This window comes from Neopsephotus bourkii, unplaced genomic scaffold (assembly GCF_033783945.1).
Source record: "Neopsephotus bourkii isolate Nb327-2 ecotype Australia unplaced genomic scaffold, CSIRO-AGI_Nbou_v1 NB_1749, whole genome shotgun sequence".
In the NCBI taxonomy this organism is placed as follows: Eukaryota; Metazoa; Chordata; class Aves; order Psittaciformes; family Psittacidae; genus Neopsephotus; species Neopsephotus bourkii.
The window spans coordinates 3,462,047-3,487,240 of NW_026902223.1; the positions used below are offsets into that span (position 1 = coordinate 3,462,047).

At 39.4% G+C, this 25,194-nt stretch overlaps 1 protein-coding gene across 1 annotated transcript in view; it reads left to right on the top strand.

Moving 5' to 3' along the window:
• PITPNC1 (phosphatidylinositol transfer protein cytoplasmic 1) overlaps positions 1–25,194 on the top strand; it is a 77,418-nt gene that overhangs the window by 22,123 nt on the left and 30,101 nt on the right. Inside the window, exons 2-4 of the mRNA XM_061377402.1 lie at positions 16,210–16,358; positions 20,022–20,110; positions 20,513–20,520. Coding sequence (XP_061233386.1) covers positions 16,210–16,358; positions 20,022–20,110; positions 20,513–20,520 — 246 coding nt within the window. The remainder of the gene's footprint in view (positions 1–16,209; positions 16,359–20,021; positions 20,111–20,512; positions 20,521–25,194) is intronic.

The following is a 25,194-nucleotide window of genomic DNA, read 5'->3' on the forward strand; positions in this document are numbered from 1 at the left end:
AACCTTCTAAAAACACATCTTTCATTTCAAGAAAATCTTAAGGTTGTTCCACTTCTTTGAGCTTCTCACTGGTTATTTTTACAGATCTTTAAGCTGATGGTGTTATCTGAGAGATTTCAGATTAATTTCTTCTATGTTTTAGTGTATTTCTGGAAGGATTAAATACTGCATGTTGCTCATGGTTTTGTATTCTTTAGTGGGAATTGCAGTTCTAGGAGTTTCCATGAGCTTGATGTGACATCTAGAAAACTATTTTGAAGCCAATATCCAATGGCAACCCAAGAATTTGTTTAATGTCACTTTTTCTTGTCATTGGAAGGAGAAATGTCAGTCAGATGGCTTCAGTGAAACATTTGATCTGCGGATGAGTGGAGAGGCAAGCGTGTCTCTGCAAGCTTCCCTTTGGGACTGCTTGCATTGCTAGGCTTGTAAAAGTGCATATTGTGCTTTGTTGTTGCCCTCGATGCATGTCTTCACAGAGATGAAATAGAAATACCACAGTGGCATCTTCCAGTTAATCACGTGGCAAATGTACTCTAACGTAGGAAACTCTTTCTCGTCACCCTGACTTCACAACCATCTCAGCTGCAGAGATAAAAGCATCCATTTTGTAAAGGCTGATGGTTTTGTGATACAAATCTCACCAATAGATAGAAAGGGGAAGAAAATAATCTAAAAATGGAACGGCAGAGGAGCACAGTATTTCAGCCCTGCTTGATTACCTTTAATAGTAAGTGGAAAACCAGTGCTGGTTTTATGTTCCTGATGTAATGAAATTACTGAATTATCCTTTCATGTCTACAGGTGCAAAATAAAAGGAAACTAGTAAACTTGATCCTTCACAGGTATTTATTCATATGAATGAATCTTTAGTCATTCCTGGGGAAGTCAGTTCTCAGGTAGTTGGGGTTGTCAGGTCTTTGTTGCAGAGTGAAGTTATAGTATAAATATCAGCAGCAAGCCTCAAACCTTGCAGCTGCAGAAGAGTGTGCTGTGTCTCTGGTGTTTAAGGCAGTATAGCCAGGTAATACAGGAAAAGCTAGCAAAGACAAACCCAAGGCTGAAACTCTGACTTTCATTTCCTCCCTTCCACATATTATAATCTATTTCTGTAATACAAATCTATTTGTTCTCGGCATCCTCTGAGATGTAAGAGCAGCTCTGACCCTTCACTGAATTAAATTGAATTAAACACTCTGCCCTTTTGGAAGGCTTATTTGGTTGTCAGATCTCAGCTTTTGTCTTCTGTTGATGGTTGTTACGTGTTTATGTGCTAGAAATTATTGAAGGACTAAGAAAATAAAGCAACAATCAGTCATGCTTCCTGGCCTCTGTAGCTTTGATATCGCTGAGTGCCATGGGAAAATGACATGAAAACACTGTATTGTCATCCAGCAGCCTTGAATGCAGTCTTGCATCTTTCTTTTCCTTAAGTGAACTTAACTTTGCTTTGCAACAGTAAGTCCTCTTTTGTGTGTAGGCCTCACTTTAAGCTTCTTAGATGTTTTTAAATAGTATTTACTGGGTTTGGCAATTGAAATTTAAAGAAACAAATTACAATCAAAAAGTTTGGTTTGATTTTTTTCCCCCTTTTTGGCACTAGATATGATTTTTAAGGTCAATGCATTATCTGCTCTATTTTATTGTAACACTGTGGGTATGTTTTTCTTTATTAAGTAATTTAACTTGTGTATCTTGGTTGCTTTATTGGTGTGACTTGTTTGGACATCCAGTTTATATCAGGTAGAGCTATTGAGCTATTCAGGATCATGGTAAGTGAATGGGCACATGACAGGTTTAGTGGAGTCAACTAGAGGATACACTTCCAGTATACAAACCCATAACTGCTTGTGTGCACACGCACATCCCACTGGAAGTGCCAGATTTCTTCCCACATATTGCCCTACTTGTCAGCATTTGTGCTCACAGCAAGACAACCATTTGGCTCCAACAGAAGTAACACTGCAAGCTTCCCACAGAGCCAAACTGATAGCTGGCTCTCAGTGACAGTTGTGACCAATTAAGACAGCAAATTTCTCATTACCATGCTTTCAATCAAAGAGTAGAATTTTAGACACTAATTTACTTGGGTTTAAGTACTTGTATGCAGCCTGGATAGAGGAGAAGATTCAAGAAGTCCTGTGTAGCCTGGTTGTCTGCAGTGGCAGGGACTGGCTTTGATAATCCAACATTGGAAGCAGGTATATGAGATCCTAATGAGAAAGATGAAACTAAGAATATGCCTGCTCTGCTGTGTAGCTTTAATTTGTCTGTCTGAGGTGCTGGATGGCAGTTCAGCCATGGCAGTGAGGAATTCACAGCCTGCCCAGATGGTTATCTGCTTCTCAGGAGAATTGTGCAGTCCACGCTGAGCACAGGGCAAAACAACAACAACAGAAAAAGAGAAATAAGAGAATTTAGGTTTCAGAGTTGGGTAATTAACCATTAACATTCCATGTGTGTATTCATTCTGTGCAGTGAATGCAAGAGAGGAATGGGGGATTAAAGAGTGGTGGAAAGTGGATCCTGCAATAACAATTTGCCAGGAGCTCTCATTAAAACTCTTCTCTGACCTGTCTAAAATACTCCTAGACAAGCTCCAGACCCCAGGCCCAGCTTAAAGTATTTCATTCCATATTTCCCTGTTTGGGAACACTTTGTAGGTGCTGTGACATCCCCTCCCCCTCTTCCTGCCCCAAAAGTTTTCAAACGGAAGAGATTTCCATTAAAACAGCCTGAGAAGCTGAGCACTAGAGCACTTAAGTGTGTTAGGAAATGCTTCAGCATGTGTTTGCTCAGCTTTGAGTTATAGAATGAAGCACTGAGTATTCACATGTAGGTTTAGCATTATCTGCTTAAGAAAACTGGTAGTTCATAAAGATTTGAGAATAAAATATGCTTTCCTAAAAATGTTTCACTGTCACACGCCTGTAGAAATAAAGAACATCTTAAAGCAGTATAAAAGTGACATTTGCACTTAGAAGTAATGCTGTTATATACTGTTAGGAACGTTTGATTGAACCACATCCATTTAAAGGCATGCTAGACTACATTTTTATTACTGACTGACCTGGGAGACCAGTTTGTAGTGAGATTCATTCATGTTTTAATCTTTTCTTCCATCTTTTCCCTTAATTATACCTTTTTGTGTTCCCTGAGGAATAATTCACCGCCACAGAACGTATGTCAAAGCATTCTATAAACTTCTCTGAATACTTTATTTTTGTGAGAAGTAGGAAGTTTATCAAACAAGGAGATGATGAACTAGGGGAAGCTATGTCTGTGTTCTTGCTATCTGCTCTTTCTGCATGCTATAAAAAGTGTATTAGACAAAGAGCTTTCGTTGGGTTGCCATTGTGGCAACCACTTCCTCTCTCTGAGCCTGAACCAGTGACTTGGTGAGAGTTTGTTTGGGTAGCAGGAAAGGAAGCAATGACATCTTTTAACTGTATTTTTAGGCTATGCTGAGAGGAGTTGATTTTGTTTAGCTCTTGGGGGGGGGAGGTTTGGTTTGGGGTTTTGAGTGTTTTTTCAGTTATTGGGGTTTACAGCAGAATGCTCCAGATTAATTCTTCTTTTGTACAAAACCAGCTTTTTTCTAAGTCTTATGCATTTGAGCTCTATGTTTTCCACTTTAAACACATGTCTATACTAGCAGGTTATAGCCCTGGCTGTAACCTTACAGTACTTGCACGAACTGTAATCATGTGAGTATCTCGGAGCACTCTGCTGTAATTTGAAGTCCTGGAGGCAGAAAACCAGGTCCTCTATAGAGAGATCTTATCTATTTATACATTCTGTTGTTATGGTTTTCAGCTTTATTCCCTGGTGCTACTGTACACCATGAACTCTTATACCCAAAGGACTGGTTCCAAATGACGCAGCTGGCTCTAACTAATGAGGAAGTGGTTAACTTGGGAGTAGCAAGTGCAGAAAAGCTGTTTGTTCACTTACGTTCAAAGCTATCTGGAGTCAACAGGAGTCTTTCCACTGAACGCAACAGGATCTGTTCCAGCTGAAGTGGCCTTTTAGAAACTTCCCTGTTGGAGGAGGTTTGAACACCAGAGAACATTCTTTGCAGTAAAAAGATATTCCCACTTGCAATTACTGAGAAACTGTTTTCTACTTCAGAAGGGTGCTCAGTCCAGCACAGAACCAGGAGCTGCTCGTTCGTTTGCTGTTGCTAATGTCAGTTACTGCAATTGCTGGTTTCCAGCAGAGGTAGAGCAGCAATATCTATCCTAGAAGTTTTTTAGTTCCCTGGTATATTGTCAAGGCTTGGATTCTATTACAGGCTGCATATCTTCACTGATAGATTGCCAGCCATGGCTTACAGCTCCTGTGCAAAAAGATTGTAGGCAGAATATAGGTATTTATTTGCAGTATAAGCCCAAGAAATTCTGTCCCACTTACCCCAACCATCATAACTTTAACTCCGTTAGTATGTGTAACTTCCTTAGGGAAAGGTGGTTACCTCCCTGTGTGTATGCTGGAATGATGTATTTTTGACCGTGTGAAGTTTTGAGGGATTGTGTCTGGGTCCTTATAAATGTCTAAGTTTTTCATGAAATTGGTAAGTTGGTTTGCAGTCCTTCAGTTGACTGGATTCCTCAGAATAATGCTGTTGTATTATATATCGTGTGTTATGGCAGACAGGATGCATTGCTTTCATACCGGCTTTAAAGTTTTCACTGGCATTTTGCAGATATAACAGTTAAAAGTGGACATGAAAGATTACTGCATTTGAGATTTCAGTAGCAGGATTTTTTAAATCCGTGTACTATAAAGATACAACGTATTGTAAAAGGTTTTATTTCTCTAATCTTTGTAAGTACCACGAACCTTTGTAATTCTGTTGTGTTAGTTAAAATCTGCAGCTTTGCTGTTGTTTTCTGTATCTCCCCCTGTACCGTTTCCAAGTTCAGTTCCAGAGGAGGTGCTGGTAGTGTTTTGTTATGTCCACATCTTTCCTGACAGGATTTGTTTGGGATCTGACACTGGTCAGTAAAACCAGACAAGCACTGGTAAAATGCTTAATGCCGTGACACCATCTGTCAAAAACATCTGGACACCACATAGCTTTGCGTTTCTGGGTTATGATAAACTTGAATTAAGCATATAGAGTCCTTGGCAGGAATTCCTTGCCTTCATCCTCCTTTTATTCTTCATGTGGTATTGAAAGAATGTCTGATCTGGAGGCTTTGGAGTCTGTCAGTTAGTCAGGAATGTGCTTCTTCCTGGAAATCGTACTTACGTAAGAGCTTCCGTCCTCTGTTGTGCTGGAAAGCAGGAATTCTGCTCATCTGTGTATTGCAAAAGAATTTGTACCTTCAAGGGGGAAAAGTTTTAAGTGGAAGGCTCTGTATTCTCTGATTAGCCCAGGCACAGACATTAGATGACACATCTTGTCCCGAGCATCCTCCCTTTGCTGGCATGTGCACTCACAGATGTCACAGTCGCATTGCGTTCTGCAGCAAACTTCAAGTTTCTTGCCTGGGAGTTTATTTGGCTGCAGTTTTGTTTTTCCATAAACCAATAGCAAGCAGACAGATTTCTACCCTAAATGTACTTGCTGCATTATATTATGCAAAAAACAAAAGGCATCAGTGCAAAAGGAGTAAGTTGCTACGGTAGTGACTTATTTCAGCGTGTTTGGGGGTGGTTTTGTCACTTGCAGACTTAGAGGGTAGGTTCTTAACTTCAAAATGTTTCTTCTAATGAACTAAAATGGGAACAATATATCTTCTTTTAGTATTAGCTCTGAGATTTCAGAGTGTTTTATAAATCTGGGGATGGGGAGGAAAGTATGTCTTCATTTCCTTCTTATATAACTCAAGCCTTGCTCTCATGTACTTCCTTTCATCAGATGACTTTCGATAACCATAATGTCTTCATCACCCTGATCTCTAGGCTAGGCGCAGAGATGTAGGAGTGACCTCAGCTATTTGCAGACACAGGGTTGTGTTTAACATTATTTTTATCTTCAGGATGCAGGCATAAAGCAAGTGTGTTGTAAAATCGAATTGAGGTCAGTTTTATTTTAGAAGATCAGAAAGTAAGATGAAGCATTTGTGATAACGATGTGAAGTGTTCTGGACTGTGAATATATTTTTGTTTCACTGGAAGCAGCAAACAGTTTCACTTCTGGCTAAGGTATCAGAAGGCAGGGTGGGTTTGTCTGGTTCAGCTTGTAAATTCTAAATTCTGATGCACGAGTTTTCTCATTGTAGGTTGTGTACCCTAAGAAAGTTCTTTTTTCATATCTATAAGCAGAGTTCTACTGCCTAAAATGCATCATAAGGAACTTGCTTGCCAAAAAATGTAATTGCAGGATTATTCCCCTCTGTGATTCTGACAAAGTTTATGGAATCCTTTGTAGTCTCTTTGGTGCTTCTAAACTCAAAGTTGACAGGCAGAATTTTTTTCTGAGAGCATCATATTCTCTGCACTGGAAAGTTGATGGTTTTGCTATGGGAGAGATTATTCCAAGTCACAAAATGAGTAATTACTGAAGAAGAGTAATTAGAGAGAAGAAGCCTGAGGGGAAAGAAGTTCTACTTAAACATTAAGCAAATGCCATATGCCATGCAAAGAGAGAGAAATGATTTCTGAAGGTATGAGTAGATGCACATTTGTTTGGTCTGTTTATGGTTAGAGAGAACCTGAACTCCCAAGTCCATTTCTGCACTTGTTTGAATGGGTCAAAGGATATTTGCAACTCTGAATACTCCCGGCTTAAACTGACCTGAATTAAAAGAAATAATTTAAGCATAATTTAAGCATGCAGATATTTAAACATCCTGCACTTGAGAGGAGTTAACCTTTATGTTCAAGCTCTGCTTTGAGGCTCAAGCTCTGTGAGGTATTGCATGGTCGGGCTGTCCACAGCGCTTCCTTTCTCTAGGCAACAAAAATGTGTTTAATGTATATGCACACTAGTTTCTTCTCTGATCCCCCCCCCCCCCCCCGATCTTATTTATTTTAACAGAAAGCCACATCAGAGCTTTTGCTGTCTTTCACAAGCTTCTCCATCACCATCACTAATCCATGGAGAATGTCACTGCAAGGGAACAGATTCACATGTCACCCTGTGTATAGAGTAGGTGCATGTGACTACAATCTAATGAATGAATAGTGGCTAACAAATAAAATATGCTTTGGTGTTGACTTAGGAAAACCATCAATAGTATTTGATAGATATCAGTCCAGTTTTGCACTGTAAGGCTATGTAAATTGTGCCTGAGAAGCAATAAGCTGTAGATAAGGCATGAAGTGTTTGTGGCTTAACCAAAGGCGGGTTCCTGTAAGTAGGGAACAGTAGATGAGAAGTGTTTCAGGATGTGTTACTGACAGACTGTAAGTGGTCAAGCCACACAGTAAGTCCCTTTTAGCTGTTCTTTCTGGTTTTGTGAACAGAGGGCATTTTAGCCTAATGAAAATGTATATGCATCCTTTGTAGGAAATCCATGTATCTTCATAAATCTGAATAATAGAATATTACTGGTATTTATGTAGGAAGCACACAGTGTAAACGGTTGAAAAATGTAACCAGCTGACTCACTGTAAAATATTGTTAATAAAAACTGATTCTTCAGAATTGTATGAGCTTGTAAACAGCTGGCTTTTTTCAATAGCACAGCTGGGGTGGAAACATGAAATTACTGCCATTGGAGCAGGACATGAGCTATATTTGGCAAAGCATTTGCATGAAAGCTGAAAATGTGCAACTTAATTTTCATTTATTTTAATTTTCATTGCACACCTATTAACCACAGATCTGGACCTGCTCCTCTTGATTTCAGTATCACTCCTGCACGTTGCAAGCCATCATGTACCAGGAAGCTGTGAATTTATAGAGCAGGCCATGCTGCTTTAGCTGAAGATGCTAGGGGAGGATACTGTCTTTATGAACGTGCAGTGTGTTGTTGCTGAGCTGTCACTCACAGGAATTGAAGCAGATGAAGTATCTGAAGGATGTAATTTCTCCCTTGAAAAGGCAAAGCAAACGTGAAAGCAGGAAGACTTGCACTTCACAGCATGCGAGCTGTTCCTGCCGCAACTGTTTGTTTGTGAGGCTACAAAAGCATGTTCCCATGGGTGTGGGCAATGCTGAAGAGGACTGCTGATGCAAGTCAGCAGATGCGTAGTGCATTGTGAACCACGGGTGCAGGCAGGAATTAATGAAAAGAAAACTTTCAAGCCTAAACTTTAACTAGTCAGATTCTTTACTAGGGTAAAGTGACTTTATACCACTAAATGACTTGCGTGATTTTCTAGGGCCTCAAATCACAGCAGTGCATCACGCTTCCATGCAGATTTTAGAACCTAGATGTTTATAGTTGCTACTGTAGCCTTCCTGCTTCAGCTTTCTATAGACCTTGTTAATCTGGCTTGTTTTTAAATGACTTTAAACCATTCGTTGTCTGCTAGCTCAGAAAGTGGTGTTGCCTTCCTGACAGCTCATTCTGTGCTTTCCCATCCTAGCTTTAATTTAGTCTGAGGCCTACTAGACAGGCAAATTACTACACAGGCAAGGTCAGTTCCCTCATTTGTGCTGTGCTGAAGCAATGGAAATCCTGTAATAGGGAGAGCATTTTGCCAGAAATTTAATCTTTACTATTTATTTGGCATAGGAGGTTTTACACAGATCACTGTCCTGAGCAGTAATGGCATAAATCCCATAAAATCATCTGTAGACAAAATAACCCTTTGAAATACTTCACTTTAATTCTCTTGCATCTATTATTTATCCTGCCATCTTGATTTCTCATATGGCTTCTCTTTCCTCTGTGCACGTTTTTCTCACTGCTGGGTTTTTCTCTGTTGCCTTGCTCCATTCAGATTCTTCCTACAACTGGTTTTCAAGAGCAGCTACACCTTTAAGAGGTTTAAACTCAAAGATAAAATCACATTTGGAACTATGGCACTCACGTAACTGTGACACCTCACTAATAATCTGTAATTAGACAAAGTCACTCATGTAGTTTTTGGGTGTTATTCCTTCTTGTAACGTGTCAATTCTATTGTTTCAGAAGGTTGATTGATCTTTTGTGTGTGTCAAAATAGATCTGCAATTGAAGACAACTTAAAAGGCTACCCTTGTTTCTGGAGCTGCTGTTTTTGTGCCTCAGGGACAACCATTTTAACATAACAGTTCATAAATCTATTTTGCACTTGAGATATTTGTACATGGCAAAGAGCACACAGTGCAAAGGTGCCTGGTTTGCTCTATGCAGCTTGGAAACTAGTAAGTCAAGCAATGTGTTAGTGTAGACTGCACGCTGCTAGTCAGGCAGGCTAAAGGGGGTTTAATAGCAGTTCAGTGGTAGTTAAGTATCTCCACAAGGCACTGCACTGGAGCAGAACATCCCTTCTGCATCTTCTGTTTATATTCATGCTTTCCTTGCAGATTTTCCCATCAGTCAAACCCAGCAGTACTCTTTCACATGACCCTAGCCCACGTTGTAGTTATTTTACCAGGAACATCACTCTTTTAGATATACAAACTGCTGCCTTCCCACCGGTAAATTGTGCTACATAAGCGAGGCTCCTAAGCTTGAATTTACACTGAGTTTATTTTCCTCCTGCACTGGTTATCCAGGCAAAGAGAATGATTATTTGAATAGCAGAAAGTTTTCTAACTCTGCAATGATTACAAGTCTGACTAATTTCCCTTCATAGCCATGTCCTACAGTAGAACCTTGAGGTGGTGGTTTATAGGAGACACTTCTATTGCTTACAAAGTAATAGTTCTGAAAGCCAAGTCCATCTGAAACAAAACCGAAAGACAAAAACCTGATTCAATACAAATCCACCAATACATGAAACATCAACTGCCACCCCATTGTACACTCCTGGATGCTAGTTAAAACCAATCTAGGAATGTTAGTAACAAGGAAAACTGATCACCTTGTCAGAACCTGGAGCTTGTCATAGAAACGATTTTACTGAATTACTCTTAATAGCTGTGAGTCATCCTTTGCCCAAGTGAGGGGGTCAGAGGCACAGTCCTGCTGCTCTCCCAGCCATGCTGTGAGTGCCCAAGGGTGAGGGATCTGCCTCAACCTCCCGATGAACACGAGGATATGTGAGGCTTCCCCATTTCAGAATAACAATGATAGGATGAAGGATTTATAGTCAGTGAGTGCAGTAAGAGAAACCACTTCTGTGTAATTACTGTTTAGAACGTCAAAAACGTTACAGGTGTGTCTTGTGGTAAAAGCACTGAACTGGAATCACTAGATTGAGGCTAAATTCCCTGTTCTGTCACAAACATGTTTTTTAAGGTTGAGGTATTGATTTCTGTTTTGATTAATCAAATATAAAGTAAAATTAATGCTTTCTTTGCCTGTCTTCAATATCTAACTGTAAACTTCTCATATTTATGGCAGTGTGGGGCTTAGGTCTTCATTAAGACCTGAAAATAATACTCTCTAACAGAGTCCTCCAAAGACCATGACTTGAAAATAAATCAGAAGCATATCAGTCAGTTTGAAGATTGTTTCTGTTAATGAGGTAGCATTCCCTAAATCAGAATTCCTTAATCAAATTACTACTGTTTTGCCGTAATCAATGTCCTTGTATTCAGTGTAGCTAGGCAGATGCAACTGATGATGAAGTCGAGTCATTATATTTTCTTGCTAGAAGTAAATCTTTACTAAATGGAGGTCAGTGGTAGAGCTCCTATTGCCATCAGTAGAGACAGGGTTTTGCTGTTTATAGCTTCCTCTGTGAAGGAGCACATTTGTGCGTAAGCACAGATCTGTTTCACTTTAGTTGGTGATGGTTTTCTTCTTTTTTCCTGTTTTACCTTTGCAGTTTTCTGAGGTCAGGACTAGAAGCCACTGACATGTTTAAGCATGAATCACTGTGTGAGAAATACTTTCCATTGTCAAAATGCAGTGTGCTGAACAGCCATTACCTTGAATAGGTATAAACCACATCTGGCATCTTCTGGACTCCAGCTTCTAACTGCAGGCAGGGATCTCGCTACTGACCTAGGACAGTAAATTGCACAAATGGAAATGGCATCACCATCCCTGATGGTTCAGTTTAGTTATAGAAAAGTAAATGTAGATGAAAAGGTGCAACAACTCTTTTGAATATGAGAATTGCCATATAAGATGAAGTCAACAAGAAATCTGTTACATTTTCTGTGAGCATTCATAGAATAGTTAGGGTTGGAAAGGACCTTAAGATCATCAAGTCCCAACCCCCTGCCATGGGCAGGGACACCTCGCTCTAAACTGTATCACCCAAGGCCTCGTCCAACCTGGTCTTGAACACTGCCAGGGATGGAGCATTCACAACCTCCTTGGGCAACCCATTCCAGTGCCTCACCACCCTAACAGGAAAGAATTTCCTCCTTATATCCAATCTAAACTTCCCCTGTTTAAGTTTTAACCCATTACCCCTTGTCCTATCACTACAGTCCCTAATGAAGAGTCCCTCCCCAGCATCCCTATAGGCCCCCTTCAGATACTGGAAGGCTGCTATGAGGTCTCCACGCAGCCTTCTCTTCTCCAGGCTGAACAGCCCCAACTTTCTCAGCCGATCTTCATATGGGAGGTGCTCCAGTCCCTGATCATTCTCATGGCCTCCTCTGGACTTGTTCCAACAGTTCCATGTCCTTTTCATGTTGAGGACACCAGAACTGCACACAATACTCCCAAGTGAGGTCTCACGAGAGCAGAATAAAGGGGCAGGATCACCTCCTTCAACCTGCTGGTCACACTCCTTTTGATGCAGCCCAGGATACGGTTCAGATAAGAACATCAAGGAATGGTATAAAAATTTCAGGTTATGAATAGCTTTGGAGTAATTTCTCCTTTGAGAGAATGTTACTTTTACATTCCACATAAAGTTGCAAAGGTTGTACTCCAAGACTAGCATTAGATGAAAAACTCAGCAATAATCAGTCAGGCTGAAAAATATTCAGACATGTCTCTACAAAGCTTTCGTGTGCAGCTTCTGCTGAAGACAGTGGGAGTTCCACAAATAAAGGGTGTGCAGGGTGGACTCCCTGTTATTTTCTTTTCCTTTTTTTCCCCTCCTATGTCAAGAGCACTAAAAAAGTGCCTCTGGTCTCATTTATAATTTTAAACAAAAGCAGGCTGTCCATCATTATGCTGTTGCAAACATAAACCTCAGGGTTTGTATGAATAAACCCCCGATAGGCAAACACCATCTGCCTGTTGAAGGAAGAGAGAAGTCAGCACTGAGACAGTGTCTACTCATTAGGAGTTGAGAAGCATCAAGTCTGCTAGGTAGCAACGTCTTCAGAACTCCACATGCAGTGCAGTTTCATAGAATCATAGAATAGTTAAGGTTGGAAAGGACCTTAAGATCATCAAGTTCCAACCCCCCTGCTTCCTTTGATATTAAGGTCATTTCCCCATATTAAATGGAAGTAGTTTTAAACAAAGAGCTTTTCTCCAGAGCCAAATTCAGATCAGGTGCCACTGCATGAAATTTTACTGATTTCCTTGAAACAGTATCTTACAGCTAAGAACACAGGAATTCGGATTGTGATAGAGCAACATCAGTAATAGTGGCATGTCAGCTCATCCTTATAGGAATAACAAGTAGCGTTTACTGCTGTAAAGTGATATTTTTCCACTTAGAAAAATCTGTGACTTTCTTTTTCAGGCATTTAAATTTCAGGAATTTCTGAAAGATAGATTAAAATTTCATGAAGCAGATAAAACCAAATGACCAGCACACAAGAGAGCTGAGTTAGCTGCTTTAAAGGACATGTAAAAGTATGTTTCTTTTGCAAAAAGAACTGCTTTCAAGCAGACAGTGCAGTCATTTCACTAGTTATGAAAGGTGGGTATTTCGACTTGGCTGGTGTTGGATCTGTCATTGGAAAGTCATTGCCTAGGGAGGGGTGGGCACCAGTAGGTTCCTACAGAAGAGCTGTCCAGCGCTAGTGGTGGTGCCTTCTGTTTTCCCCAGCATCTTCCAAGTGAGAAGCACCACACTGAGCTGCCTTGGGTACCTTCTGTCAGATCTTAGGTATAATTGAGGTGTGTGTGATTTTGAGTCACATCACAAAAGTAGAACCTTTCTTTAAGCACTGGTTGTGCAACATCTGTAAAATAATTCCCATTTGACAGCACTGATCATCATCTGAGGAGTGCAGTGGGTGTGCAGCTACCCACTCTTAACCAGGTGCTCAGGTGGATTTACAGCCTTTGTGATTTTATGGTAGTGTGCGTCTGTGAAAGAACAACAATCTGTGTTAGCAGAACATGATGTTGTTATAGGTGGATATCTCTGATTCATGATGCTGGAGCAAATGAATGCTTTAATAAAGCCCCATTATTAGGTGTCAGCGTGACCGTACACTCTTATTGATTCTTCTGAGCCAGCATTTCCAGCAGAAACCAAGATGTCTGTATTTGGCCCTTAAAACTGAGAGCAAAATTGCAAAGGACTACACAGAAGTAAGAAATCAAAGCATGCAGTGATATGTGCAGTTATGAAGTGCTTTCCGGAGATGTCCATGGCAACTAGAAGTCATAACTTCATGGCACAGCAAAATCTCAATAGGTGGTATCTCAAAAGAAATACTGGCTTTATGGCAAATTGTAGTTCCTCTCCCCTCTCCTCACCTACCCTTTTCATATTCCACAGGCTATAAATTACCGATCTCTTTCTTTCCATTAGCAGATAAGCACCTTATCACCTTTCCTGTTTTCTAACATCCTTATCACTCCACAGGCAGTATCTTTACTGTCAGGTCTAATTGATAACATACCTAATTAAAGGGGAAGCATGTTTTCTCAGCTTGCATTCAGCTTTGAAGTACGTTGCTTTGATTTCAGACCTGAAGAACAGCTTAATAGGCCTGAAAGTTACCCTTTTCTCAACTGTACTAGTTGATCAAATAAAATACACTACCTTTTGTCCAGAAACTTTGCATGTGTACCAATGCATTCACTTACTGTTAGGGAAAAAGAGAAGACGAATTCTCATGGAACTAGTTAAAAGGTGTGTGTGAGGACTTGTGCTCTTCAGAGCCTCGAAGTCTAAGACAAAATACTCAAATATGATGAGACGGAGAAGAAAAGGATTCAGTAGAGACTAAGGTAGATAACTGCATTAGCAAGAAAAAGAGTTTTTGGATTTATCACTTAACTGAGGACATTTTGTGTGAAAGAGGTGCCAGGGATGAGAAAGCTGAATATATAGACATGAGATTGTGCCAGCAGCAAATTGTTTAAATAGCATTATTCCATTTACCATTTTACTGAATATCATAGGAACATTTCTGGTAGTGAAAGAGTAGATTCTCCAAAGTTACATAGGATGTAAAGAGAAAGAATGATCATTCTAATTAAAAAAAAAATAAATCAGTTCTCTCTCATGAGAAGAAAGCAGAGGAAGAAACACTCTGAGCATAAGTAACACTGAAATTTCCAGGCACTTCCAATGTGCATAGATGTAGAGATTTACTGATCTGTTGCAAATGTTACAGGGGTCACACAATTAATAGGCCTGACCTATATGACATTTGACAGCTTTATGACAACTGTATCTTTTCTCATGTTTCCCTCTAGTCCTCTTTTTCACTAGTTCAAACAAGTTTTCAGAGTGGGTTTTGGTCTTCACTGTGAGGAGATGTTTGAGGAAAAATAGTGGAAAGAAACCCACTGAAATTACCTTATTAGATAAGAGGAAAAGAAAATAGATCCAAGCTACATCACCATTCTCCTAGAGCAACCTTTTGCCCTTAAAGAACCTTTATATAAACTTGAGGCATTCTTAGTACTTTGGAATTCTCAGCTGAAAGAGACTTTTTAGATGCAAATCATTTGCTTTTCTGTCCCAGTGTGTGGCTGGTGAGGAAGGAGGTGTCCATTCAGTGCTTAGGAGAAGGGGAAATCCCTGTCCGATTAGAATGGTCCTTGTTGTGGCCTGCCTGCAGCAGGGGAATGAAGTGGAGTTATGTGGAATTCCAGAACTCCTTATTATTTTGTTTAGTCAGTCTGGCTTGTTGGCAGTTGTTAATAGGAGCTGTATGGTTTGGGGTTCTTTTCCCAGCTAATTGCTCTTTTGATTTGAGCTTTTGGGGCTTTTTTAAGTATGTGATAGGATTGCTGTTTACAACATGTAATAACCACAAGAATCTCCTCGTTTTCTGAGGTCCAACTGTTAGTATGCGTTTGTTTGCTTATGCTGAGCTAGCACTTGGCAGCTTGAGCAGTAGCTCAGCCATTTTCTAGATTAACAGGTTGTTCTTTGTATTTGATGTGACTGATGTGATTGAAGTGATCAGCATATATATATGATACATATATGCGGAAACATATTACTCTGGGAGAGAGAAGGATCCAAATGGAGAAATTAGGTTCAAGGACAGTTGTAAGAACTGTGGTACATTCAAGAATGTAGAAGGGACTTAAGCACTAAATATCTGACCAGAACATGTATGGAAAAGGTACAGTTTTACCCTGAAATCTTTGCTAATGAAGGTTCAAGGATGTACTTTTTGTTATATTTCTCTGAAGACCAGAGCCCTGCTGTAGATGCAGATATACTGAGAGAAAAATCAATTGCCCATACAAGTTTATTTTCCTATGATAGCAGCATTGGGTCAACTCTCCTAGGGTTTGGCTTCCTAAGTGAGCGGAGAGTCTATAGAAAAAGGATCATTTAAGTGCTTAAATTAATCTTAATAATATTGCCAAATCATTCATCTCCAACTTCTTTTTCGAACAGCCTGGCGTCTACGTGTGTTTTTTCTAGCACTCCAGTTTCTGTGGACTAGCAGTACTTATCACGTATCTTTTTGCAGGGCTTCATTATTTAGCATCCTGTTGGCATGACAGGAGAATCCCGTGTCCCACAGACCTATTAGAGTTCACCCAGTGGTTAAAATCCACTGACAGGTCAGCACACGGAAGCAGCAGATGGTTTATTCTTAACTTATATGCTTACAAATGCAGTCTAAAATAAAGGACTGTCCTGACTCTTTATGTCTGTATACACATGGGGTTTGTTATTTATTCACAAGTGACACCTTGGACTTAATAAGCTAATGGGGAGACTCCTGTATAGGTCTAAATGGAGCTGCAAAATACTGGGTTTTGCCCTTGAGCTTCCTTTTATTTGCACGTACCACTGTGTCATTGTATGACATTGGCTTTTGAGTACACGTGTATTACATAAAGCCAATACATTGTTCTTGCTTTTGATTTACAGTACAGAATTGGCCAGCTGTACATGATAAGCAAGCATAGCCATGAGCAGAGCGACCGAGGTGAAGGTGTGGAAGTGGTGCAGAATGAACCCTATGAAGATCCAAACCATGGCAATGGTCAGCTAACAGAAAAACGCGTCTATCTCAACAGGCAAGTGCAATAAAGCTGTTTCTCTTGGCATGAGCTGTTATAAAAATTAGCAAGGGATACCCCTTCCAGGCAACAGCCTTCCTGTTTCTTTTACACTTAACTGTCTGTCATTTTGTTTCCCAAAACTGGGGGTAAAAAGCCTGAAACCAGAACCAATGAACACCCTACCCCTCAAAAAAACCCCAACAAAACCAAGCCATTAAAACGGTTTAGGGGTTTCTATCCTTACAGTAATGTCACAAAGTCAGTATCCCATTTTTTTGGTGACAAGAGATTTGCCTCAGCAGAGTTATTTGCGCTTATGAATGACCACTAGGCTGGTACAATGATGGTCTTCTGTACCAAAATAATAGGGTTGAAGACATGATGGAAGAAAGCACTTTTGTTTCCCCAAAGTTCCATCATTTCTTAAAGTGAAATGTGTCTCTTCCTATGGTGAAATTATACTGCTGAGGATCAATGCCTCCAAACTCACAGGCCAGAGATTTTTTATTTTCACATATATATGAAAAAAAAGTATATATATATTTGTGTCCTATGAAATATATTGCTCAATCTGTTGCTGGTTGTGCTACTGCTGATCAAATTGAATATCTCTGCTTTTCTGAAGTTCTTCTTTCCCTCTGGGCCTGTTTTGTTTTATTAAACTTATGCTCTGCAGCATTTCATAGTGAGCAGGGAAACACTACAGCTATTGCTTCTGTATTATAAGTTACTTCTCCGCTGCAAACCTGACATATCTAGTGGGCTAGACTGAATCAGCAGTAATGTTGTATGCACGCACACATGTCCAGTAATGTGCATCTTGCCAACATTTAATCTGCTCTCTCACAGGCTAGATACAGGACTTGGGAGAAATCAATAAATGTGTTCATGTTGTAGAGCTCACAGAAATTGTAGGAGTTTTTTGATATTTCTGGATATTTCTTTCCTTCATGTTAGAGAGCAGGGTTTAAGCACTGAAGAGCATGGTCAGAATTACACTTTGGGGTAATTCACAATAACTGGAGGACTGTATCCTAGAAGGCATGTACAGGACATGCTGAGGAAGCCTGAAGTTTCTGGCAGGCAATGGAACAAAGGATCTCTTACCCAAAGACAGGTACCAACACCAACAAAGATGTGTGTGGCTACAACAGCTTAGGAAGTTTACCTAAGGCTATGGTGGATGTTTGAAGTCAGGCTCCCTGGGTTTCATGATGATTATGAACATTCCTTGATAATCCTGACCAGATTTGCTATTTGCATCTGGTTCTGGTGTCATAATACCACCAGATATTGCAGTACTGTTAAAGCTTTGTAGGAAGGATCAGCAGGTTTCCAGGCAACTATGGATTTTGCTGGGAAACCAGGATCTCTCTGGAAGACTTCACTCAAGAAGACATGCCACCAGACAAGATGTGCTGAAAACTTCTCTGCCTGTCTTCCTTGAGCAACAGGACTCCCTAGAGCAGCACTGTTCTCTCCCTTATTATTCTTCTTCCAGGGGCCACTGCTGTGATAAACTTGCTAGCTTTGCTTCGCTTTATTTTCCTCTGAATTGATCTATCCTGGAGAAATTTGAGTTTATATATTTCAGTGATTTTTTTTTTGAAGAATTTGTGCATGATTTTAACTTATCTTTTCTTGCTTGCTAATGCTTCAATTCTTGCAGAGGGGCTTCTTGCTCAACACTTCCTCCCTATATGCTGAAAGCCTGAATTTCATCTGGGGAAGGAGGATATAATAGTAATAATAATAAAAGATAATGTGATCCACAGATACCGGTGCTGCTAAAATAGAAGTATTATATTTTCTTTCTCTGAGTGAGCTCTTGGAACAATTTGTGTGTATCTGTGGCTGTGACTTCCTGGCAACTCCGAGTACAATGTGTGTTTTGCTCATAAAATTATTTGTTTTGGAGATGTGCTGTACCGGTGAAGATAGGTAGAGAGGCAAATACAGTAAAAACAATAACCAAAGAAAGTGCCAAATGAGCAGCAGTATGTTAACAAAGACATTGCCAGTGAAATTTTCTAGTGTCAGTGTGAGCTGGAGTTATATTTAGAATTGTTTACTGCCTCTTCTCTCTGCTGGAGCATTGTTTTCAGAAGCTGAAAGTCTGCATCCTCTGGTATTTATTACTGAGGCATCAGAGTGAAGTGTAGCAGGGGCAAGGGAGGCAGCAGAGAGAGTCAGAAAGAGACAATTGACAGGCTGACAACCTAAATAAAAGAAGTGATACAGTGAAGTCTATTATGCAGTATGTAAAATGCTGCTTGGGAGACTGTACACAAGAAAGGTTTATATAAAGGAAAGAGTCTGGTTTTGAGCAGTGTCATCAAAGAGCAAAAGTCAATGCACTTGACTTTGAATCTTTAGATAATGTACTAACGTCTGCAGTTTGCCTCTGGAATAAATGGAATATTTGTGTGTAGCTAAATCATGGTTAAATAAACCTCAATGATCCAAACTCTATTTTCTGAGAAATTTGCTAATAGGGAAAGTTAACATACTTCCTGCACACAGTTATCTCAACATAACTGTTTCAAGCACTGATGCTTAAAAATTGAAGTTCGAAGGCATTTACTTTAGTTCAGTGAAGATTCAGTCTTAGGCTGACACATCACCAGACTAACAGGGTTTTAATCTGAAATACAGTGATAATTGTGGTCTGCCTTCCTCTGGGGGACTACTTCTGCATCTCTTTTACTGGCAGCTTCAGTGATTATAATTGGTGTCATTAGGAAAGTGTTGAAAGATGAATTATCATGAACTTGCCTTCTTAAAACATGTGTTTGTTCGTCATTTCTTTTGTACTCTGACCAGAGTTTTGGAAATGAGAGACTGAATATCCATGGTAAAGCAAATGCTCCTCCTCTTCCATGGTATCATTTAATTACTCTTTAATGATCTTTGCATGTGCTGTATTGATCTTTCATTTCTTACTCTACTGCTGTTGTACCACTGCATTGGGAAGTTCTCCTGTCAGATTGAGCTCTGAGCTATGAAATCAGTTCTGTTAATTCTCTTCGCTTTTGTGATTTGCTTTTCCCATCAGCAAAATGGGACTAAACCTACCAGCCTCAAGGGGGGGATTTGAGTGACTTGTTAATTTTGATGCAAAAGCTTCCTACTCAGAGTTGGTGTTGGTAATGTGGGAACAACCGCATGCTAGGTGAGGTGAACATAAGGGTTTGTGTGCTGGCAGAGAATATGGAGGAAGAAGAAACACTGTCGAAGAAGAAATAATGGAATCGGGATTGAAGTGGATTAAAATCTCATGTTTACTCATGACCTCTTGTTAGAGAGTGCCTCCCTGTGGTTAGGGATGCTCTGACGCAGTTACACCTTGTATGGGCAAACCTGCTGAGTTCATCCATGACCAAAGGGTTGAAGCCACAGATTCCTGACATCTGCACATGTAACGTTTAATGTGATCAGAGATTATTGCTCTGGCACCATGTCACTCGCTTTGAGAGGGGAGCAGACTGAGTTTCACATCTGCATGTGGGGAAGCTGACACAGAATGCGCAGTCATGAGATGAAAATCCTGAGAAGTCTCAGTATTGCTGTATCCTGTGAAACACCTCTCCAACATGAGGACGTTTGCACCTATCTGCTTTGCTTCAGTACTCATAACTTATCACATACTCTAATTTTATATTTTCTTTCTGTTTTCAGCAAACTGCCTAGCTGGGCTAGAGCCGTTGTTCCCAAAATATTTTATGTTACAGAGAAAGCTTGGAATTACTATCCTTATACAATCACAGGTAAGGACTAAAGAAGTGATTACTGACTTGCGCTTTTGGGAGAGTTTAGCTCATCTTCAGAAGCTCCAAGTTATGTATTGAGCCACAGGTAGCAAGTTTCTTTAATAATTCCTGTTGAAGTGCATATAATTTTATCATTTATAAATTATATAAATTATAAATCTATAATCTTATATTGACTGATACTTGGAAATAAAGATCATAGAATATGGGTGGATAAAAAAGGAGTGTTGTATCTGTGCCATTTCTTCCTGGCAAAGAAAACACCAGAGGCTTTTTTATTATTAATGTATGTTGACTGTAGGGATCTTGTATCATTGTTTTATGTTATAGATTTCATATTTCTCTTTTTTTCTTCCCCTTCATCATGCTTTTATTTACAACTGGACAATTGGGAACCAGAATACACAGTAAGTTCTTCTTCCTCTTTTTGTTCTAAAAATAGAGTGAAATGTAAGAGTAGAATCCAAGCTGATCCCTTCTTATTGTAATGAATACATAACGCATTCAGTAGTGGAACTTCATTTTAGCTATTTGCTTAAGAAATTTAAGGTTAAATTTGAAGTGTTGCTGTAGGATTATTTATCTTTAGGGGGTTTTATCACTTTAATTTGAGATATTTTTAGTGACTGTCTGTACTAAAGAGAAGCTTCTATAAAACAGGGCAAGGCTTTTAAGGTTCCACTTATTACGTGGAGACAGAAGAACAGATTTTATTTTATTTATTGTTTCATTAACTTATAAAATGCTCGTCTCTGGTATAGTATCTGGGAAACTGTACAATCTGTAGACAAAATTAAACATAATCTGGGCACAGTGCCCAGAAAAATCAACTATTCCCTGTAGCAGAGCTAAGGCAAAATATAGCAATTAAATCATGAGAAAAATTGTTTTAAATGTGCTGGCCTCAATAATACACAGTAGGTTTGCAGCAACTTTTGGAAGATGAGGAGGAAGGATGATGAGGAAGTTGCAGGTAAAGAGACCTGTCAGAAACTCCTGCCTTGATTTTTCTTAACTCTGCAATGCTCAAACTGTAGTGGAGCACACAGAGGGGAAAAAGGTTTTAATGTGATGAATGAGAAAAAAATAGAGATTTAAAGGCTTGGACCTGAAAGCTGGAGACTTTTCAATATGCACTGTAGATACTGATTACATATTCTGCTTTGTTTAAATGTCATTGTCAAAGGAAACCCAAATGTCCCCTAATGGGCAGTAGTAATGAGGGGACAGATTCTCAGCTACTTCTGCCAGAAGATATCTTCAATAGGGCCTATCAGAATTTACATTCATTAAGGTTTTACCCTTTGATAGCAGGTTTAACCTTAGGCTGGGAAGATGACACGTGCTCTGTTGGGTCGATGGCTTTTACTTCTGCTCTGTTGCATAATTTTTCTTTAACTGAAAGTCAGAATTTTGATGTGTTTTTTTTTTTCCTCACCTGGAAGAGACAAGTCAGAATGATTAACGGGATGGTAGCAGACAGACAGAAATGTCTGGATTTGACATGCAATGCATTATCAAAAGCAAACAGCAATGCTGTACTGATGGGATTTGAATCAGGAGGTGATCTTTATCTAACCTGAGGAAACAACACCTGGAACATGATCTGGGGAAGGCCTGTGCAAGGGGTACGGCTACAGAGATTGCAGGGGTGAAGAGACTTGTAAAGAAAAAAATTGGGTCTACAGATGTAGAAGGTAGGCAAAACAGTCACTGACAGTATAACTGCCTGTGGGAGCTGGGGACTAATTACTCACCATGGTGCAAGGAAACACAACTAGAAACACTGGGTTGAGATTAAGGAAGCTACTTCAGACAGAAAGCTAAAATGTATTTTAATGGAGCTGATAGACTATGAAATTATCTTAAAGGGAAATTGAGAAAGTGCCTTTGCCTCAAACTGTTTAATCTAGGACAAAAATGTTAAAGACACCGCTGGGAATAATTCCTGTCCTTATCTGGAATATTTCTCTAAATTTTGATCTTCTGTATTTATTACAGAATTCTGAGGGAAAGAGTAAACCCCCAGGCATTGCCCAAAATACATAAGATAGCTTGGAAACCCTGTTCTTAAAGACAGTAAAATCCCTTCAAAGGGTCTGTGAGACATTCTAAGCATTAAATTGAGCCTCATTTCAAGGAAAACTCATTCTAAAGGCAGGCCAATAATTGGATAAATAAAGCACAATCTTATCAAGTATGTACTGCTATGTAGTATGTTCATGCCTTAGTTAACTTCCTGAATTCCACTCTAAACAAAGAGCAAGGACTTAAAGGCTCAGTAGTGTTGTTTCAGTGTCTGTTGGTGAACAACAGGCTGAATCTTACTTATAGTCTTCAGGTTTTTCAGTTATAAAATATGAAGGCTTTTGGGAAATTGCATTCAAGCACATCCACTAACACTGAAAAATTCAATGCAGAATAATAGAATAGAATCATAGAATAATGTCATCACTCTGGTTTTCCTGTGAAATATTATGTATTTCATAAATATGACCTTCTTAAGGACATGAAGTTAGGACATCTTTGAAGAAAAAAGGCTCAGCAGTCATGGAAAATGATTTCCTGAATATTGCTCCGTGCAATGCTTGTATAAAAAGCCAAGAGTGACAAGCTCCATGAAAACAGGGATGGAAATTAGGTTGTCCTGAGATTAGTACTGGGTCCAGTTATGATGGTTATCTGCTTTAAGGAATGGTATTTGATACACAGCAAACAGCAGGTCAACTACCAACTCTCAGCAACCATTTTGATTTATAAAGCAAATAACGCACTTAAGATAATGAGTTTAACAGAACTGTTGCACAAGTGATGCGTTTGTGGTAATATGCGAAATCCTGTAATGTCAGGAGAGCATTTTCAAGTGTACGCTACACTGGTTGTGGAGGAGGGCCTCATTAAAACTGCAGTACAAAAGACTTCCTATCAGGAAGAAGAGACGTGGGTGATGTCTTCCTGCTGACATTGAAAGGGAGGAGGAAGTAGAAAAAATACCTCCAAAGTTGATGCCAAAGGAAGTAATCCACATCCGGGGGTATTATTTAAAGAGTAGGGTACTTCTATCAAGTTCAAACCCTTGGTTTAGGAGCTGGGCATTACTGAAGAACTGTGTGTGAGCAAGTCTCTCAACAGGAGTTGCTTTGGTTTTGATCTTGTAATCAGAAAACAAGACATCATGCTAAAATAATTGGTTTTTTTTATTTATAAGTTCATTTAATATAGTGATTAGATTGATGTTAAGCTCTTAAATTTGGGATAATGTATTTGAGATACAGCTGAAAGGGAGCCTCTATAGAACTAATGCTTAGGGATTCTGCTCTGTGAGTGATTACAGGACGTGGGTGCTGGTGAGTGCCTCCTGTCAAGCTGCACATGCAATTGAGAAATGGGTGTTGCTAGCTACTAGCTTTTAGTTCCTAGCTACTAGCTTTTAGAAAGCATTCCTGTCCTAGTCACAGACTGAAGCCTTTCTCACTTGGAGGATGGAGGAAAGCAGCTCTCAACAGCCCTTATGTGCCCACTTATCACAGCATTTGCAAATACGTGTTCTTAGTGTATAATATTTATGCTATTCTTAGCTATGTGGACAAGAATGAGTGAACTTTCAGGAGGCTTTCTTATTTTTCTTTCTTTGTCCAGCTGGATTAGAAATAATTAACTAGAAGGCAAACCTGTCTGTATTGCAAACCAAACACAAAAAGGGTTGCATAGAACTAAGTTTCTTTACCTGTCTCTGGTTATTGTTAGACAATAAGCATCACAGAGCAAATATCTATTTGACCTGTTCAAGTGACAGCTAAAATTCTGGGCAAAAAGAGAGGAGTCTCAAACAAGCAAATAATCAGATCACAAATGTATGGGGACAAAACTATGGTACAAAAAAAAACATATGATCCAAGTACACCGAAAATGAGCCTAACGAAGTTCAGCTATTGAATTGGAGTACAGAGAGGTTAGGAGAAATATAAAGAGAATGGAAACAAACTCTGCTGAGTTTGAAGGTGCAGTTGAGGTGTTTGCCAGGGCTAATTTCAGATAGTTTTGCTGTCTGATCCAAACAGCTTCAGTGTTGTAACAGTATTTCAGTTCTGGGGTTGAAATTTAAAAGCTGGATAATGTTTTGTTATGGATCATTTATGGCCAATTGTTAGTTCCACAATTATAAGTATATAAAGCAAAGTAAACACTAAAACTGATGTGTTTTACTCTCTGCAAGAAGAAAAAGCATTCTTTCAACCTGCTGATGTCTCCAATTAACTTAGGAATAGGACATAAATTCAGAATATTTATGAAAAACAGTTATGGAACACAAAGCAGGAGATAATGGTTCCTTTAACGATGTCTCCCAGTGCCAGTAATTCTTATGCAGCAAATGACTGAAGCAAATAAAATGATTTCATCTGGTATGTGTCAAGGCCCCAAAGTGATAGCTGGTAAATGTTGGTTACTGACCTGCTGGTTTCTGATTACTTTTGAGAACAAGCATGTTTTGTGCTTCGCTTCGTTGCCAGTTTATCCATGAAGTAAATTATCTGGAAGGAATGTTTTTGTAAGTGTTATTTTCATGATGAGATGGCTTGAGAAGGACAAAACCTTGTTTCAGATAAACACTGTGAGGAATCTGTAGAGCTTTTTCCTGTGTTCTCTTTATCTGATTATCAGCGCTTCAAATCTGGATATGACCTATCAGTCTTCAGTGCACAAGCTTTTCTTCAGCTTGAGTACATGAAGAGTCTGCATCAAAAATGCAATGGAATCTATATTACAAGATCAGAGCCTAATGCACAGTTACTACCAAAAATCCACCTCTTTCACCCCCAACGTGGAAAGTGGGCTAACTGGGGACATTACTGTAGTAGAACACACATTTTGCTCCCTTAGAGATTCTAGCAAAAGGAAAGACCTCTGTAGTATTTATAAGAAACAAATAATGTATTTTTAGAAAGCTGCAAATGTGTGTTCTCATTTAATCACTTCATCCCATTGAAACAGCAAATCAAACTGCTTGGGAAAACTCCCTTTTTCCACCACTGGCTTACTGTAAAACAATCCAATCACTTGTGCACGCTGTTTCTTGCTTC